This window comes from Balaenoptera acutorostrata, unplaced genomic scaffold, assembly GCF_949987535.1.
Source record: "Balaenoptera acutorostrata unplaced genomic scaffold, mBalAcu1.1 scaffold_1297, whole genome shotgun sequence".
Taxonomy (NCBI): Eukaryota; Metazoa; Chordata; class Mammalia; order Artiodactyla; family Balaenopteridae; genus Balaenoptera; species Balaenoptera acutorostrata.
Window position 1 is genome coordinate 11,683 of NW_026646230.1, and position 20,758 is coordinate 32,440.

At 41.3% G+C, this 20,758-nt stretch overlaps 1 protein-coding gene across 1 annotated transcript in view; it reads left to right on the top strand.

Moving 5' to 3' along the window:
* Nucleotides 1–3,925: 3,925 nt before the first annotated feature.
* The window catches only part of LOC130706857 (ankyrin-3-like), a gene marked incomplete at its 3' end in the record, with an annotated part of 33,276 nt that continues 16,443 nt past the window's right edge, over nt 3,926–20,758 (top strand). The window contains exons 1-3 of the mRNA XM_057539527.1: nt 3,926–4,624; nt 6,108–6,231; nt 11,377–11,464. Coding sequence (XP_057395510.1) covers nt 4,609–4,624; nt 6,108–6,231; nt 11,377–11,464 — 228 coding nt within the window. The remainder of the gene's footprint in view (nt 4,625–6,107; nt 6,232–11,376; nt 11,465–20,758) is intronic.

Below are 20,758 nucleotides of genomic sequence, written 5' to 3' on the forward strand. Positions count from 1 at the left end.
GCACAGCTACGTGACCAACCACAGTCCTGATAACCATTTACTATATTCTCTTTGTCTCCTTTGTCCCTGATTCTATTTGGTATTATTTCCTGGTAGACAGAGTGCATGAATCTTTGGAGGGTTGACTGTAGTCCAGGAAACCTGTTCTCTGAACCTCCTCATCATAGGACTGGGAGGCAGGGGTAGCTGCGAAATTGATGTGAAATGCCTCTGGACAGCTTTTATTATTTGGGGAATGGTGAGATCAAGGTAGATTTGGGGTGTTTGGGTTTTTCTTTGAACATTTTCCAGCCTCTGGTATTTTATTGTCAGAAATGGATTAGCAGTAAGAACATCAGTGCTCATAATTTTGAAAGGCGTAAAGTCCCTTCCATATAGGTGAGGCCTCCTCTGGTGGCGCTTACCCGTGTGCTTCTCCCAGACTTTGTCTACGCTAATCGTAGAACGCACTGCAGAGCTCACTCTAATTGATTAGGGGTGCATTAGGCACTCTGTCTGTGACCGTTTTGCCTTACCTTTGGACCTTGTCATTTTTCATTCCCCTCTGTTCCCACTACTTATTACCTCTGAGCTCAGTGGTTTAATTTATTATCATCGTCTCCTGTGGTTGTGTGAGTTAACAGGGCCTCAGCTGGGTTCTAGACAGCCTTCAGGAGTTTGCAGTCAGATGGTAGCTAAGGTGGGAGTCACATGGCCAGACGTTCAGTGTGACGTCATCGTTCGAGGGTCTGTCACCTCGGCCGGGATGGCTGGAACAGCTGAGAGCTGACTGGCATCTCTCTCCACATGGCTACCTTGACTTTCTTTACACCTTTACATGAGGTGGCCTCATGGTAGTCAAATTTCTTGCCTTGGGATTGACTTCCCCTTTGGAACAAGTACTCCAAAGAGACTCAGGCAGAAACTGCAAGGTATCCTTGAACTCAAAGTCCAAAGTCATGTAAAATCACTTCCCCTGTATTTTAGTGTTCAAACATTGAGCCAGTTCAGATTTAAACAAGGGCAGTACACAGGCATGTATACAAGGAGAGTTGGTTCATTGGATGGGGTAGAGAGGGCATCTTTAAACTCTAGCTACCACACCTTCTTTGCCAGAAAATAGATTTATCTTCAACACAACGGTTATGCCACTGCACCAAACGCTTCTAGGAAACACAAACCCACACGAGTATTTAGTAAGTGAAAATTTGTGGGTTCTGGTAATACATATATTTTAACTAAATATATCTGATATTGTATGAGTGTTGTTCATTCATAGAAATATTACTTTTGTTATATTACAAATATAATTATTTGTACCTGTTGGTCAGAAGCTGTTACTAATCAAAATATTTTGGGATTATAGAATGGATTAGAGGCAGTTAACAAGATACTCAATATAGTTCATCTCATTTCTTTCTAATCTTTGGTATATTAGTGTGTCATACTATACAATAATTATAGAATATTTTGTTGATTGAAATGAGTTAGTTGTATTAATATTGCTCCTCCATTCATTCAATCAACAGGTATTTGTTGAGTATCTATAATGAACCTGGCCCTGTGTTAGGCCATGCAAAACAGGGAGGCTTGGTGCTATGGTTGGATTTTGCCCCAAGCAGTATCAATAGTAGCATTTTAAATGCTAACTGTATGAGTTCATGCATTCAGATGTTTGAACACTAAAGAAAGCTGTGTTACTGAACACTACTAACAGTTAGTGCTGACTGAACCCTTTCTTTGTGCATTATTTCATTTAATCCCCCCAAGAGGTCTTAGGATAGAGGCAGAGTTGTTATCCCAGTTTGGTAGAGGTTGAAACTATGACTCAAAGTAAACAGTATCCCAGAGTTCACCTAATCAATAAGTGATGAAGCTTGAAGTTGAATCCAGGCACCACCTACTATGCAAAATTGCATTCAAATAAGCCCATTGCCTTTACCTCTAAATTCCGTGCCTTGTAAGAAATGTTTTCATCATTCTAAAATGGTAAATGCATAATTACTTAATTACTATTACTTACTAGTCATAAGACTACTTTAATCTTTGGCCAAGTGTATTGACAGCTCCCATCCCCATCCCAGCTCTGGGCTTCTTTTGGTTTCATAGAGACCATTTCTGAACTCTAAGAAGGATATGTAGGAAAAAAATAGAAACTTAATTTTATTGAAATTTTACTGTTTACCAGTCATCAAGCTTGGCATGCCAAATGAATACGAAGTTGCTGTGGCATGTAGATGGGAAAAAAAGCAAAACCACCAACCTCTTTAATAAAAGCAATCATGAATTCCAAAAATATTGATGGGGCACTTACAATATGGCAGGTCCAGGAAAATCTGGGTTCTTGTTTTGGGGTTCTCATCTCACTCTTACATGGGAGGGACCAAGCAGGTGTTTTTCCTGCCAATGCACTCTGATAAGGGAAGCCCACATGAGGGACACCGAACTTAGGATGGTGAGTGGAGGATGGGAGGAGTTCTAGAAAGAGTCCAAGATTGGAGAAACTACTCAGGAGAAGAAGAGGGGTAAAGATTCCATCAAGGGAGTACACCCTATGTAGTGGTTCAAAGTCTAAAGAGTTTCAGGAATTCTAGGGACTGAAAGAATTATATGTAACAGAAGGGCAAGATGGGTGTGTAGGAGTGGCCGGAGAGAAGCTGGCCAAGAAGTCATGAGGAAGGAACCTTTCTTTGCAGGTCTTTTTAGGAAACTTGAAAGAGCAAGCACCATTGAATCAGGCTTTGCTAAGTAGTTTGGATTTCTTTTTTTTTTTTTTTTTTTTGGCCGTACCATGTGGCATGCGGGATCTTAGTTCCCCGACCAGGGATCAAACCCGTGCCCCCTGCAGTGGAAGCGCAGAGTCTTAACCACTGGACACCAGGGAAGGCCCAGTAGTTTGGATTTTAAGTGCGCTTGCGGAAAACAGATTAACGTTCAGACATTTTCTCCGTGTTACCGATGACTTCCCCTTCCATTCTTTACGGAGCTGGAAATGATTCTTTTTATTATGTTTATATTATTATTGGGGGGAATATTTTTCCATATGTACCAGGCATTATAAATGGCTTCCCTTCTCTTTCTGGGTGTTTTCAGTGTTGATTATAGCCGGGCGGATCAAATTAAAGCACCAGGTGTCGTATCGTCTGAATATTAGATGAGTCATTATTTATGCATTGATCCAGGAACCACAAATCTGTACCCCACCTCCTCAGTTCTACAGATGCACATTTCTGTATATTTAGGTAACAGTTGAAGAGATAGATGCAATATATGCAAAAGTGCTGCAGACCACTTCCTTCAAGATAATGTCAAAACCCTTGACCCTTTCTAGCCTGACGCTCCAGCCCTTCTGAGAAAAAGCAATTGAAATTGCCTCTCCCGTGTACCCAGATGGAGGACGCAGAAGTCCGGCTAGCTTTTTCCCTCCACTGCCAACAAAAACAGGGTGGAACAGCTGGGAAGGGAGGCCAGGAGCCCCAGAGAGAGGGAAGCGGTGGAACAGCGCGGTGACAGAAGCGCCTCCTTGACTGCCTGCAGCCCCTCGCAGCCAAGACCTCCCCAGCCAACCCGGGCCCCTCCGCCTCTCCCCCTCTCCAGGGGACCCCCTCCAGGAGGGAGGACCAGTTAGTGGCTTTGATCGGATCAAAGAGTTGAAAGAGCTTGTGCTGAAGTTAAAACAGAATATGCACTCCATTTTCCCGGCTTGTCTCACTTCTCCTTTCCGGCGGCTCTGGATCAAAAGCAGCGGTGATACGCTTGCTCTCCAGTGCTTCTCGGAGAGTTCTGAGGATCACGGCCGCTTCCCTCTGCCCCACAGTTTCCCAACCTCAACCCGAGGGCAGGTCCGCCCTCCCTTCCTCCCTGCCTCCCTCCCTCTCTCTCTTTTTTTTCCCCCTCCTTCCACCTGACAGGGACCATAAATAACCCAGGCTCCTGGTGTTCCCAGCTGAGAACAAAGTTAAAGTTTGCCCGGAGCTCTCTGCCACTCCCTGCCTGGGCCACTTCTTTGTTTTCTTCTCCTGTTTTTCCTCTCTACCTGGGTTGGCCGTTTGTTCCTACAGGTTGGAGAAGAGTCGCCTCCTAATTAAATGCAGCGGCTCGCTCGCCGGCTCTCCCTAGATTTCAGGCTGCGTTGGCTACCCGGTTAGGCACCGGGCATCGGTATCAAATTACCGAAAGCCTACACTGGAGCAGTCCTCATATTTACATACAAATAACTCAGGGGCTTGCATTTATGTCACCATTCGGTGCTGCTAGAGGCTTGCCAGAGGAGTTTTTAATCCAATCAGAAGGAGTTTTAAAAGGATGTCTGCGGAGTGATCAAAAAGGATCTTGATCTCAATGAAATGTAGCCAGATTTGGGGTTTGGTTTTTTGTTGTTTTTTTTTTTTTATTTCATCTGAAATATTGAAAATCTTTGAACACTGATGGGCAGGAAAAGAGGTGTAATTCTTCAGTTGCTGGCGAGGAGACGAAGATGCTGATAGGAACTTGGAGGAGGTGGTGAAGACAGTGGATCCAACCCAGGGATTGGTTTGTTTGGGCTGATTTGGAGGTAGAGTCTAAATCACTGCTTCAGGGATTCCTGGAAACATCAGGAAAACATTTGATCAGCCCAGCCTGGTGGAAATGGCTTTGCCACAGAGTAAGATCTTTCTTTAAGTCGTATTTGTTGTGTGCTGTTTTTGTTTTCTATGTAGTGAATGTGCAAATAGCCCAGCTGTAAATAGTTACTTAAAATAATCTCTTGGTACCGGGTAGCCGGGTAGCTATGGAAAGTTGATCTGTTTGGTTTTTACACTTGCGAAAACGGTAGTTGATATTGGATTTTTAGACTTGATTGGTAGCTTAAAAGCTGAACTCTTGTGGTTTCCCAAGTTTAAATGAATGGAAATTATAAACAGGGCTGAATGAAGGACGGGAAAATAGAGCTGGAGTGGGTGAAATCGCTTACCTTTGAGAAAACGTAGCATGTACTCCTCTGAAATCCTGCTTGGCCAGCCAAGCTTGTATCCAGTAGAACAAGAGTCATAAAAAGGAGATAGGGTTTGCCTGTTTGTGAAAGGAACTTTTCCACAGCCTGTGCTGCATTTTGAGAAGGATGGGAAATGTCCCAGAGGGCAAAAGGCATCTGGAAAACCTGCCCTGTCACCCCTGGAATGTGGTTTATTCCCGTGTGAGGTCATGTTATACGTGCGTAGCTAGTAAAAGTATTTTATGCAATTAACTCTTTGTATAGATGGTTCAAGAGCAATTTATATCATCCTTCTTTACAACTGCTGAAGCCCCCATTTGATCTCTATTGAAGGTAGAGCTGCTTTCCAAGCAGGGTTCAAGCCCTGGGGCAGCTAGACTGAGTTGTTAATTTGATAGATTTCGAAACAGTTCAAAATGGATGTGTTTCAAGGTTCCCCAGTTGAGCAGTTGTAGTTCAGATTAAATAACTTGCTAGTTTTTTACATATCCCCAAATTGAAATCCTGGGTGTGAGAAGAACATTTAAAATAAAGTCGGTTCCCTTCCCACATATAATTTGCAGAACAGTAATGAAGAGGTGCCTCTTATTTTGCAATCCAGGTCCATTCAGACAAGCTGCCCTCATCGTGGTTGGGCCAGGAAAACTCCAGCTGACAGAAGAGATCAACCTTTCTAGTCAGCTGGGGCTTGAGGCAGGGAGGAAGGAGATACGGAAACGGTTTAAAATTGGTACCTAATGCCAGGAGCTCTTTCTGCTGCTTAAATTCACTATTTTTTTTTAAACATCTTTATTGGAGTATAATTGCTTTACAATGGTGTGTTAATTTCTGCTGTATAACAAAGTGAATCAGCTATACATATACATATATCCCCATATCTCCTCCCTCTTGCATCTCCCTCCCTTCCACCCTCCCTATCCCACGCCTCTAGGTGGTCACAATAAATTCACTATTAAAATGATGAACTAACCTCTACCTATACTTTTTCCTTCTAATGGCAGTTTCAAATATTATCCGGGGGGGGGGGGAATGAGGGGAAATGAACATGAGAAAAATGGGTGATAGGCCAATGACCGGAGGAGCAGTTTTCTCCCCAACAGACACATTTTCAAAAGGGAAGCTTCTGATTTGGGCTTGCTTTGTGCATCCGCAGGTGAAGATGCAATGACAGGCGACACGGACAAGTATCTTGGGCCACAAGACCTGAAGGAATTGGGCGATGATTCTCTGCCCGCAGAGGGCTATATGGGCTTTAGTCTGGGGGCCCGTTCTGCCAGGTATTTTATCGTTGCTCTTTTCTCACAGTTAATTTAAAACAACCATGATTTGTCATAAACCGAAATCATTTTCATTTTTCACATTATCCCCAAGTTTGCTCTTCGGATAAGGATGTGAATTTGGTGAAATGTACACATGCTCTGCTGTCTTCTTTTGTGGTTTTCAGTCCTTAATTTTACGCAATGGAACGTGTTAATCGTTTGTTCTTTTTTTCCCCACCTGGCAGTAGTGCTTCAAGCATAATAGCAAAAGAGCTCACTGGCAAAACGGGGAGAACCAATCTAGGTCACATGTTTTAAAATTAAGTTTTGTTCCATAGTGAAAGAAAGATCCTCTTTTCCAATAAGTAAGAAATATTGGGTTGATTGTTCACTATTCTCTCTTCGTGACTGAAAGAACAATTTATGATTGAGACTTAAAAGAGAGCATTCTTGGGAAAAAATTATGTATTGTTTATTGGAATTGTCTATCAACTGAGTATCTCTTTGAAAAGTATGCCATTAGTTTGTTTAGAAGGGACATGTTAAGAGTGAAACAGTGACTTAGCCAAAAGTCACAGGTAGAATGGTAGCAAATTCAGCTCTGAAAACTGAAGCTACAGCTTTTGTATGTGGAAAACTTTGGCTCCAGCCTGACACTGGTTGAAAGAAACAGAACCTTGTCCAGAATTTGGGGACTTCTTTTCCCTGGTTGGATTAACAGCATGTTTGCTGACAGTCAAGTTATTTTAAGCTAATAATTAAACCTTCTAAGCTAGCGCCCTGGGGACATTTTCCTATAGTTTAAGGATCTGTTGTTAAAAGTTTCATTGTCTAATAGTAAATGGTACTTCCCTCAAAGTAAACCTGGGAGTTTATTCTCAGTGTCCGTTGATGTGGCCAGTTGAGACACTGAATTGATTTTTCTTTGAGATAATCTTTTTTTGTTTCATAGAATTTGGAGCCTCATGTAACTTATTAGAATTTTGGCTTTATATATATATTTATAAAAGGCCTTAAAATCTTATTGTAACAGGTGTCATTAATAAGAAGGGAAAAATAAGTTTTTAAAAACATGTCTTATTTCAGGTAATCACAGATAACAAGTTAGAACTGAAAATATTGCAGAATCTTAAGGGACCTCAAGGGAAAAGTCTATTTAGAGATTTAAGAGCTTTTGTAATCCAATAACTAGCTGATTCTCTTCCTCAGATAATATATAAAAGCTACATTTCATGACTCAATCATTTGTATATGGGGAATTGTAGCAGCTGACCTCCAGTGAGAGTTGAAACCAGTATATTGTCTCTTATATATTTTTCACAAGACATTTCTGAGGCTTTCATACTTCTAGTTTGGATTGCACCATTATTATTTGTTGCTATTATATGTAACTCATTTTTTTACATTGGCAACTGATGTTATGCTCAGAGGCAAATTAAAAAAATCTATAAAGTCGATATGTTTTTTAAAGTACTGTTAGACTATTACCAAGTATAATATTCTGAGTGTAACATTTAATAAGGAATACATTAAATGTGTAACTCATTCAACCATAACATTTTTTTTTCTTTTTTCCCTGTCTGATTTTTTTGCTTTCTACTTCTTCTGTTTTTTTCTAAAAATACTTAAAAATAGTCCCAAGATCAGGTAAGAAGATATGGCACCTTGACAGTGTTTCTCTGCCCTTCCTTGACTCATTTTCTCATCTTTATTTTCTTCAGCATTGTGCTGTGCTGTGCTGTGTTGCCATGTGCTTTTTCTTTTTTATTTCTCTGCTCAGCTTTAGAAAATCAGTTTTGTGATTTGAGAAAATAAGCAAGTAACTAAACATACGACAAGTAATGTTACTTATGCAAAGTTGACTGAATACGTGAGGAATTTATTTCCCTTAACAAAGTTGCATAGTGCATGAAATAACTGGAGAAATTGCACTGGGTTTGAAGGAAAAGTCTTGATTGGAAGGGCTGTTCGTTTGCTGGGTGCTGTTCTGAGTTGTGCTAGGTACTTTAGTATAACTTCAGAAATCTGAGGCATGTGTTTTTCTAATATTTCCTCTGTTTAACGCTTAGGGTATACTGATGGCTGCAAATAATATCGTTGACCTCAGTGAAAAACAATTTAATGCCTTCCAGACCCCCATGCAAATAATCTCTCATTTTAGTAGCTGAAAGTATCAATACTTCAATATATTAAGGATTCAGAGTGCAGCTTGATGCCTTTAATCGGCTCCATCTGCCTAATGTAAATTGGTCAGGAGTAGGAATTATGTCAAATGACATTATGTAAAATGAGGACATCTTTAGACTTTTCCATTGGTAGCTCCCAATTCTCGGCTCTGTCCTTTCGCTGGCACTCCTACGTAAGTTAAAAGAAAGAGAGGATGTTTTAAAAAAACAACACATCTTAGATATGTTTAAAAAGTAAAGTTAAAATGAATGTGTCATCATTAAAAAAAAACTTGTGTTTGTGCACATATACAATAAAACTGTTCTCACGTACCACCAATATTACCATATGCCGTGGGAACCAAAATTTAAAGAAATGAATATCTGATGCAGTGTGGAACTTCCTGTGCCTCTCAAATCACATCACTGGGGCAAAATGGGGTCTTGCTATAAGTACGTAGAAGTTGCACTATCTAATGGTCTAGCTGCCAGGCACATAGGATTATTTAAATTAAAATGAATTAAAATTAAATAAAATTAAATGCAGTTCTTCCGTCACGCTAGCCGCACTTCAGGTGCTCAGTGTATTGGACAGTGCAGACTGAGTACGTGTCCATCATTCTGGTGGAAAAGAAAGTTCTGTTGGATAGCGTTGAGTTAGAAAGTAGAAAGAGAATTCCTGCTTTTAGGAAGCTTATATTGCATCTGAGAGAAGGGATGGGGCTAGAAACAGGAGTAACAAAAGTTTGTAACAAAAACAGGAAAAGAAAAGAGTGATGGGTCATATATGATTGGGCACTGGAGGCCCAACGGTGCAAGAGGTCAGAGTCACATGGCTTACTGGGTAAGCTCTATGCAGGGATAAAGCTCTTTTTTTTTTTTGCTTCTATATCCATTTTCTGATATTGTGTCCCTCTCATAATAGTCACTTAGTATTTGCTGAATACACCAAATAATGACTCTGTAGAATGATGGTTATTTTGGAGAAAGTAAGGCCCTCATCCTAGAAGCATGTACCTAGCCATTTGTGTAGATACTTAGAATTATGCCTGTCATTTGGGGGCCTCTGTATCTTGATATAAAAATCCCCACTTTTGGATACTCTTTGGTATATCTAAAATATATCCATATATGCCTTTAATATAGGCAGTGGGGGAATAAATCATTTTGTGCAAGCACAGAGTCATTCCTTAGTTACCTCTCCTTTGCTCTTTCCCCTGTCAAGCACAGACAAAGGCACGGCCAGGCCGAAGTCTGCCAGATTCTGCTGGTAAAGATTCGAGCAGCCACATTTAAATTCAGACAGTTTATTACTTCCTAGGCGGGGCTAACTTCCCGTGGCCCATGTCCTCCACACCAGAAAGGATGATACCAAAACCAAAGGGGCTGTATGTCTACCATGCTAGCTGTGGGCTGCCCCATTGCTAAGGAGCCAATTCCAGAACGGTCTCTTCCAAGGAGGGCAGGGCAGGAAGCCTCAGACCTCTTTCAGAATGGGAGGCAATGAAAAGCTACCTCACGACAGCCTACCTGGTAGGGAGGCAAGTGGAAGATGGCCTCGGAGCAGCTTCTCACAAGCCTCCATCCTCTTTGTTCCTGAAGGATCACGAGGGGTCCGCCAAGGCTCAGATGAGCTGCCATTCCAGCCTGCCTGGAGATATGCAGGGTTACCAGGGTCCCTGACTCTATTGGTCTCTTTTTTTTTAAATTGAGATATAATTGACATATAACATAATGTTAGTTTCAGGTATATAACATAATGATTCAATATACGTATATATTGCAAAACTATCATCACAATGAGTCCAGTTAACATTCATCACCATGCATAATTACACATTTTTTTTTTTTATTATGATGAGAACTTTTAAGATTTACCCTCGGGAATTCCCTGGCAGTCCAGTGGTTGAGACTCCGCACTTCCACTGCAGGGGGCACGGGTTCGATCCCTGGTCGGGGAACTAAGATCCCACATGCTGCGTGGCACGGCCAAAAAAAAAAAAATCTCTCTTAGCAACTTTCAAACATACAAAACAGTATTATAAACGATGGTCAGCATGCTGTACATTAAATCCTCAGGACTTATAACTGGAAGTCATATAAAATAAAATGTGATTTGAGAAAATGAAAATAAGCAAGTAACTAAATGTGAAGTAGTCATATTTTATAACTGAAAGTTTATACGTTTTGACCACCTTCACCCATTTTGCCCATCCCCCAAGCCCTCTTGGTATTTAGTTTAGAGGTCAAGGTGGTGAGTGGTACTTCAGGACGTCAGGAGTCCTGCATTCTGGGAAGTTCAAAGGCTGTGTAGAGGATTTGAGAGGGGCTAGAAAGGAGAAGAGAAGAAGCAAAGAAAAAAAGCGTACAGTAAGGAAAGACAAGATAACCATACGTGGAATTTGAATTTTTCCAGGCCAGAAAGATGGCAAAGAAGATAATGTAAGGTGTATTCATAACCCTCCTTCCTTCTTCATGTTTTCCATGAGAAGCAACTATAAACCAGAGCTCTCGATAGGTTAAATCCACATCTAGTTCCCAAAGCCTTATTAACGGATACATTTACAGCACCTAATTCCATTCAGTAGTGCGAGATAGACAAATAGGGACCAGAAAGGGAGGAGACTCTAAAAGAAGGTCTTAACCGAGAAAAATCTCTCTAGTTATCAAATTATCTGCAGTCATCCGGAGTCATGTTGGTTTGACTGTCATAGTGAAATATCCAAGTTTTCACACATTTCACCCTCTCAAAGATGGAACACCAACTCGCCTAATTTTAAACAAAACCTGATCATGAGGTGGTCTGAGCTTAAGAAATTTCCTAAAGTATAAGGGATTTTATTTTTGATGATGTCTTTTCAAGAACGACTTTTCTTGATGTTTTTGGCCATCTTGCCTGTTCTTAAAGTTGCATGCATTAACGTTCTTTTATCCATCTCATCGTCACCTCCCACTCTTGAATGGTTAACTGTAACAACAACAGCCTCCGCTCCTTCAGTTCGGATAGGTCTTACACCTTGAACAGAAGCTCCTTCGCGCGGGACAGCGTGACGATCGAAGAACTCCTGGTACCATCCAAAGAGCAGGTATGCGTTCTCTGTCAGATCTTCTTCCGTCGTTAAACTTTCATTTGTACGATGGAATCACGTTCTTTGTCGCATGACAAAAACTCTGTTTCTGCATGTTTGGTTTTGCATTTGTAGGTCTTCCTGTACTGCCAGTGAAAGAAAAAATCAATTGTACCATAAATCGAAATATCCCTCTCTTCTGCATATCAATCTCATCCCACAAAGAGGAACTTAGAAAAGTTCTAGGAAAGGCGTGGATACCTTTCTCATTTCTTGGCCAAATCTTGCAGTTTTTAAAAAAGAGAGTTAAGGGAATTCCCTGGCGGTCCAGTGGTTAGGACTCCACACTCTCACTGCCGAGGGCCTAGGTTCAATCCCTGGCCAGGGAACTAAGATCCCACAAGCCGTGCAGCGAGGCCAAAAATAAATAAATAAAATAAATAAATGCATAAATAAGTAAATAAAAGAGAGGTAATAATAATTGGTAGCTAAAGTTGCTGACATTATCCAAATGAAGGTTAGGTTTTGCTCAACAAACTATGTATGCATGTTGGAATTTGCTGAAATTGTTTTTAGCAAGTTAAAGATTAGATTGGTCATGTTTTTGGTCCCTTAGCTTCAAAGCTGCCTGGGATGGGCCTTCTCAAGGCGTGCCAGTATTTTGCTTTCTACTAGAACCTCTGCTAGGTTCATTTGGTGTTTATGCAATTTCTTCTTTCCGTTAACTGTGGTTGAATAGATACTGGTTTATTACGAGAGGTCTCAGTAACAGAGTCCTGCTGCTTAGGGGCTCAGGATGGGTCATTATTCTAGATACACACAATACCTGATGTTAAATGTGTACAGTCAGGAGCTAGTGATGGATGAAACTGGACCATAAAACTAATTTTGAAGGTGGCCTGTAATATTTAAACAATGTAAATGGTGAAATTATGCTGGACTTATTGATTCACTACATAATGAAGGTAAATTGGGGCAGATGAATAAGTGACGGACACTTATCATCACCAAGTTAGAGGTTAAGCTGCGGGTCGTCACACCTTGAGGGTTCCCATCTGTCTGGAGATGCCGACTTCCAGACACACAGATGTACGTTGTACTTCACAAGGACCCACAATACATATTTTAATGCTTTATACTCTCTGGAACATTCTTAGCAATCAGGTCTTACAGAGCTGACTGCAGTGACTCTTCAGTGTTTGGTCAAAAAAACACCCTTTGTAGAATGATTATAGGTACATGCCATGGTTTAAATGGGCGTTAGCACCAGAGAAAGCACTTATGTCAAATAATGAAGCTAAGTTCTTGGGTGTAAAGTGTTGCCCAGGTATTGGTTGAGATTTTCTGAAGAACTCTCTGCTTGGTTGGCTGTGGTCATTATCCTAGTTGGGTGATCGTGATCTCTTTATGTTCCCAATTGAAATGAGATGTTAGTGGATATATTGCTAACACTTACAAGTGTAGAAATACGTGAAATTCTCTGTGCTCTGAGGGAACCCCACAAAACTTACAAAATTGCAAGTGAAAGGAGATTCCTTGAACATTTTGCTATTATGTGATGGAGTAGCAAATTGTCAGTTGACCCTAATTATGGTTTATATTTCTGAATATATACTTGTTTGGGGGTCAAGGGCCTGAAATGGAGGCCGCCACCACCATTATCACCGTGACCTCACCTCCACTGCCACCATCACCTGCACCGCCATCTCTACCACTTTTACCACCATAGTTACACAGCCTCTCAATTTCTGCACATCAACCTTAAAGTAAAATATAAATGCTTGCGATGCTACAAGGCTACAAACAGGCTTCTGAGTGTTCTCACACCATTACCTGTTAGCTACTGCTGAGACCTACTTACTCAGGTAGAATGGCGGGGCAACATTTACTCAGAATGAAGGATCCGTGAAAAGAAATGAAGGCTAGAGAGAACGTTTGAGGTAAAGCTGATGTTCTTTTGTATAGTTTGTTCCTGCTCCAATTTCAAAAATACCTCTGTGGACACCGCAAACCCTCTGTAGGCCAGTCAGAAGAAAGGAGAGCTTAGGACACCTTGAAAGCTTTACAGATAGATCTTAAGTTGATAACTACAGAAGCAGGAAGCTGCTTTCTTTAATGGCCACAGAGAATCCGTGGTCTGACAGGCATTTCTCATGGAACGAGCACGTTTAATGAGCACATCACATGACTCCATGATAAATTCACCGGAGACTTGGGAAAAAAGATATGAATATCATAAAGACATTTTAGGGACAGTTGGGGGCATTTGAAAATGTACAAGCTATACTGTTAGGAAATTACTGTTCATTTTCCGAACAGTGGTAATAGTATTGAAGCTATGCAGGAAATATCTCTCTTCCAGGGGTAGGCATGCTGACGTTTTCAGGAGTGAAGTAATCTTTGTCAGCTATTTATTTTCAGATGGTTCAGCCAAAAGTATATGCATGGAGTGAGAGAAGAAAATCAAATATGGCCAAATGTTAATTGTTGAATCTAGGTTGAGTGTATATGAATATTCCTCATACAGCTTTTTCGACTTTTTAATTTTGTATAAAACTAAATTAAATTAAAATAAAAACTTGGAGGAAATGGGAAAACAAATTCTGAAAGAGGTGTATTAACTTATTTCATCCCATGTCTCATTTATCATAGAAGAGAGAGAAAAGGCTAATTCCTCAAAAGAGAGGCTTTAAGAGGGAAGAGTCTCGTTACACGGGGCATGACTCATGAGAAGCATTTACTTCAGAAGTGCGTTTAAACACTTTATGTTAGAATTAAGTGACAAAAAATTATTAGTTGACGTCTATCATGTCTCAAGATCTGCATGGATAAATTTCAAAACGGAGTTTGTCCGCAGTATTGATTTTGTCTGAAAGCATGCAAGAAATCTGAAATATTTAGAATTCCTAAATTTAGCAATGATATATGACTTACTGTCCAATTTAAAACTGCCTTGTCATTGCCCAGTTAAAGTTGCTTTGGCAAGAAAAGGTGAAAAATGAATAAAAATTAACTTATCGTGAGTTTTTTTTTTTTTTTTAACAAGAGTAGAGTTCACCCATACAAAGCATAGTTGCCTCTTTATTATTCTGCTGCTGATTAATCCGTTTGCACATTAACCACAGTTAAAGTACAGTTGAGATCCAGGGTGGTTAGGCCTGCCACCCCCATGTTCCTAAGAACCTGTGCTGGTTTGAAGGGCGGTGTGGAGGCCAGAGGTGTGGAGGCCAGAGCTGGGGAGTAAGGCTGAGAGAAGGAAGCCCATCCCCATTCCTTGCTGGGCCTTAGTCATGATTAGTTTGTAAACTACTTAATTCCCCCATGGATATCAAGAGTTGACTTGTTTGTACTGGGATATTGGATTATCCATGAACTCTGTTTTCCTTTACCTTCCCTTTACCTTGTAATCCAGAATCACCTGTAGATATGCTTCTGAAAATGTGTATGTAAATAAACCATGTCTTGCATTTGTCAGAAGGTTTTATTCTTTAAGGCAGTAACACTCGGCCCCAATTTCTCCCCAGAATCACCCGGAGAACCTTTAAGGAAATGACTGTTCAGTTCCTCCTTCCGGGGCCCTGGGGGGCCTTGTCGTGCGATTTTTTTTTTTTTTTTCAAACATCTTTATTGAAGTATAATTGCCTTACAATAGTGTGTTAGCATCTGCTTTATAACAAAGTGAATCTGTTATACATATACAATATGTTCCCATTTCTCTTCCCTCTTGCATCTCCCTCCCTCCCACCCTCCCCATCCCACCCCTCTAGGTGGTCACAAAGCACCGAGCTGATCTCCCTGTGCTATGCGGCTGCTTCCCACTAGCTATCTATTTTACATTTGGTAGTGTATATATGTCCATGACACTCTCTTACCCTGTCACATCTCACCCCACCCCCTCCCCATATCCTCAAGTCCATTCTCTAGTAGGTCTGTGTCTTTATTCCCGTCTTGCCACTAGGTTCTTCATGGCCTTTTTTTTTTTTTTTTTTCCCTTAGATTCCATATATATGTGTTAGCATACTGTATTTGTTTTTCTCTTTCTGACTTACTTCACTCTGTATGACAGACTCTAACTCCATCCACCTCATTACAAATACCTCCATTTCATTTCTTTTTATGGCTGAGTAATATTCCATTGTATATATGTGCCACATCTGCTTTATCCATTCATCTGTCGATGGTCGTGCGATTTTTAAATGCGCCCAGAGTTGAAAGCCCCTGATTCCTAGTGAGAGTTCTTAGTTGAGGGCACACATTGGAATCACCAAGTGGCTCTTCGGAGATGAAGATGTGTACCGAATTGGAGTCTCCCTGGCTGGGTTCTTGGGCACGTGTGTTTTTCAGAGTTCCACGGATGATACCGGGATGCACCTCTAGTTAGGAAGCACTGCCCGAAAGCAACTATGGCCGGGATCTTTTCGTATATTGGTCAGTCAACATCTAATGTATTTGTTTTATAAGCTGAGATTTGTGTGTGTCAGGATGTCTTAGAGTAACATCCGTTGCTCTAAGAAACATTCCTTTCCCAATAGGAGGTAATAAGGAACAGGGTTTACTCGCAACTGAAGGCTGGTTGTCGAGGATGAGTATAGTAGACAGGTTCTTTCATTTCTTCTGACACGACTATCGAAAGCAACTGGCTGGTATGGCTCTTGTAATTGCCGTGTTATGAATCCAGGTCAGCCGGTCCCCATGACATAAATGGAATACTGTTCATTAGATGCCATGGCATCAGGAGATAAGGTGGTGATGCTTGCGGTGATGGTGTTGAAAACAGCTCCTACTATGTGCCAGGCACTATTCTAAGTGTTTTAGAATTAGTACCGAATAGTTTAGAATGAACTCATTTACATTGCACAAAAACCCCTATGAGATCATTCCTCTGCTCCATTAAAAAGATGAAGAAACTGAGGTACAGACAGCTGAAGTAACTCACCCCAGGGGACGCAGCTGGTAGGTGGCAGAATCACTGGCCATATGGCTCTAGGTTGCCTCCTTTTTTAAAAAAATTTTATTGAAGTATAGTTGCTTTACAATGTTGTGTTAATGTCTTCTGTACAGCAGCGTGACTCAGTTATACATGTATGTTTTCACACCACTCCACTCTCTATCTGCATCATTCAGTGTGAGAAGGGAGCCAGCGGAGAACTTCACACTCTGCCCTCCAGGATCTCAGACTTGTTAGTATTCTTAACATGGGGCAGTGCCATCCTCTGTATCCCTTTTTTTAGCACGAAACATTATATTTAGACACATGTTCTTCATTATGCTCGTTTCTAATTCTAAGTTCTTATTGAATGTGCTTTAAAAGGAACTGACAACAGTTACAGCTTATATTCAGCAGCAAGTTATGAAAATTATGGAGAAAATTATTATACTAAAAATTATGGCATAGAAGCTATCTTTAAAGGAATGGAAATAGTTGACCTTTACATAGATATGAAGTAGAAGGTGTAATAGTGCTCTAAAAATACTGTGCAGGCTACCCAGTTAACTACACTTCCCTTGAATGACCCCACAAGTCATTGGGATGTGTACTGTGGGCAGAAACATTTAATTCAGTATGATTTCTGGCAGTTATTCAAAGATGGGAGAAGAGCAGAAATCACTTAGGGACATGGGTTTTCACCTGCACACACCCATCCCACTTTCTTTAGGTGGCAGTGACAGGATCTGATGCTCAAACCCCTACACCCAGTCTTTTCTCAGTCAGTGTAGTTTAGAAGGGGCTGAATCCCTCCCTCTCCTCTTCCCCAAGGATGGGCCTCAAATCTGGCCATTCAGAGGATTCCTTGTCCTGGGTTATAGTGATTACATTGAGATGAAATATAAAATCTCAGCCAGTCTAATGAGATTTTGTCTAGCCTTCAGGGTTGCTAAGCTGTAAAGGTGATGTAAACCCAAAGCTCCTGGGGATGTACCATGAAGACAAAGAATTCCTACCATCTTTTGAGCCGCGGCTGGATGCAGCCATGCCTGAAGTTGCACCACCTGGACTTTCCCACTATATAAACCAGTACATTAATCTCAACCTGCCCCCACCCCTGGGGTGTCTTAAGCCAGTTTAATTTGGGCTTCTGTCCTCACTAATATGCTTGCTCTTGGTGGTGGTCAAACCTGGCCTGAACAACCACCTATCAAGGGCAACGTAGAAAGTCTTCTAGAATCTCAAAGTACAGTTCAACCTTGAGATTCTGTTAGTTTATGCTTTCTCTCTAGGAATAAATCTAATTTTAACTAAATAAAAAGAAAATGAGGGAACTCCCTGGCAGTCCAGTGGTTAGAACTCCACGCTTCCACTGCTGGGCTCCCGGGTTTGATCCCTGGTCAGGGAACTAAGATCCCACAAGCTGTGTGTCACAGCTCAAAAAAAAAAAAAGAATAAAGAAAAATAATATATATATAAAAAAAAAGAGCTGGGATTTAATAGCTAGCAACCTGGGTGTTTCCCAGCAAAAATGTCTAGAAAGGCATTCTTTACCAGTTGATCACTAAGGAATGAGGATCTTCCATTGCCTTTCAGTTCTGTTGACATACATGCCATGTGTCTACAAAAAGAGAAACGGGGCAGCTGCGGGGCCCTGCCCCTCTCTCGTTAGGTTGCTTTCATCTTGCAGACTTCCCTTTGCAGGACAGATTCGCCCACGTGGTTTGTGCCTAAGGGGACTGGTCGCGGGGCTTCCAATGGTGACCAGTTTGGAAGGTGTAACTAAACTAGTGTGTAAACAGTTGCACTGGCTGTTGGGTAACAGTGGAGATCATTCTGGAGCCAGTAGTGGAGGCCTCTTGATAGCCTCTGTGTACCTGGAAGCGGCTGTTACATCGTCCACCCCCTAACTCTTCGCATTTATCTCCCAGTCTAGGATTCCAGATCCTTTGGGTTGGACTTGGTCTTCTGGCAGGCTAAGGATGATCTCATGTATATTTAGTTACATATTGTGCTGTGTACTAATACTTGGTATATTAGCAAGGAATGTGCAAATTGGAGAGTTCTTTGGGAGAAATTCATGTTTATTATTTCAAGACCCGCCCTTTCCCATGATCTCAGTAATAGAAAAGGAGAAGAATGAACAACCCAAAAGGCTGGTTACGCTAATAATCCTTCCTCCCGTCCCTGCCAACCCTGTTCCACCCCTGCCCGCCCCCTTCCCCCTCCATCGGCAGATTAACTTTCCTATTTCTTTCCTTGAAGCTAATTTCTAAAGGGCTCTCAGGAATGTGCGTGGTGGCAGAAGGTCACCAGCCTGGGATTAAAGATTTTCTAGAGATAGTCCCTTGGAAGATAAGCACCTTTGACTAGTGACATTTAATATCCTGCTTTTTCCTCTTCAAGGTGCTTTGCCAGCATTAGTTAGGTGATCCACTCAACACCTCTCACAGATTGGTCAGCAAGATTACAGATTATTTTTTTTTTTAAGGCAGAGAGGTTTGTCTTGTAACTTAAGGTAGTACAGTTCGTGTAGACGTCTTGAGCCGGATGTTGATGTGTTAATGCTCTCAGCTTCTATGCTGACCTTGAGTCACCTTCTCTTGTTGAAGTTAGTAGCTAAATTATCTTGAAACCAATCCAATTTGGAAATCTCCAGAACGCAACTTCATTTTGGTTTGTATTCTGGTCTCAAATAAGTCTTGGGGGTAATAAGAGTTGATTTCAAGAAAAGAAATACTTTAGGGGAAAAAAAGACCTGCTTTAGTAAGCTCTTAATTTATATTTTATTTTGCTGCTTGAATGAGGTTTTCTTTTATGGAATTTAAGGTATACATGATGTTTTGAAACATGTCTTCATTGTGAAATTATGTCCACGGTCAAGCTAATTAACACATCAGTCACCTCCCATAATTATCATTTTTGGGGGTGTAGTGAGAACACTAGAGATCTACTCTCTTAGCAAATTTCAAGTATATAATCCATTTTTATTCATTGCAGTCACCATGCCGTGCATCAGGTTTCCAGAATTTCTTCATCTTATAACTGAAAGTTTGTCCCCTTTGATCCACATCTCCTCTTTTCCTCCACCCCCCAGCCTATGGTAACCACCATTCTCTTCTCTGTTACTATGAATTAGACCTTTTTTTTCTTTTAAGATGGAATCCATTTCTTAAAAGAATATTCCCAGATAGTCGTGGTGGATGTCCAGACAGACCTACTGTCTGTTTCAGCAGCAGTTTGCCATTTCACTCAGTTATCTGCCATCGATCATAATAATTATAATACTCAGGGCAGCACCTGCCATACATTTCATCAAACGGATCATCTCACTCTGTGCTTTCAGCCACCTTATGGACTAGGTATTATCAGTACTACTTCACAGACAAAGAGCCTGGGGCTGAGTGTTTTACTTGTCCATTGTCACATTAGGTGACATTCGGTGGTACAGCTGAGAATAAAACTTAGGTCTGATGGCTGCTTGAACCCATTCTGCTGCTGCCCTAGGCTGCAGTGCCACTCTCATAAGCAAAGTATGGCAGGCCTGAGTGAAGCATATTCAGCTGGAAGAGTCAGTGTTTAGACACGTATTTTTGTCACGGCCAAAAGGCCACTATTATTTGTTAATCCAGCAGGCTACCCCCTATAGTCTGATAAAACATATGCCATCCTAAAAAGCTATATTCGGGGCCGCAGTGTTATATAAATTTAAGAAATAAATTCAATTATAAAACATCTGGGAGTATCAAGATTATTGTTATTATCTGTGATTCTGTTTGCATAGCAATTTAGAATTTTCATATCGCTTTCATATTACTTGGGTCATTCCATTCTTATGGTGAGTTGGGGCAGTTAACATTACCCACCCATTACTCACATGCAGAAATGAGGGTTTTTTCAGTGAGGTTTTTTGACTTGCCAGTCGCTGGGCTATGAAGTGATGCAGCCCACCTCAAACCCAATCATCTGTTCTCTGTCTAGGGGATCTGACACCCACATGGGTCCCCCTGCCCTGGCCCTGTCCGATGTGTGGCCACAGGCTCGAGTTATCCTTGACAAGGATAACTACGAAAGCCACCGAGTGCTGGGTATCGACTTTGAGAAGCCTTTGCTCTCCTGGGCTCCCAGTCTGGTTACATCATCCAGCTGTTTCCCAACTAGATCGTGTTTACAGTTTTTCAGATGAGATGCACTTCATTCTCCGTGTGACCTGTTGCTGTGAGTTTTACCTGGGGCCGGTAGCATTAGCAATATCAAGACCACCGGTTCATCTGCAGGACCACCTTCTGCCAGGGGTAGCCAAGCGGACAGACAAGGACCTTAACTGGTGTCGTCCAGCACTGGAGGTTGACAGTCAGCAGCCTGGAGAATTAGCTGATACTGGA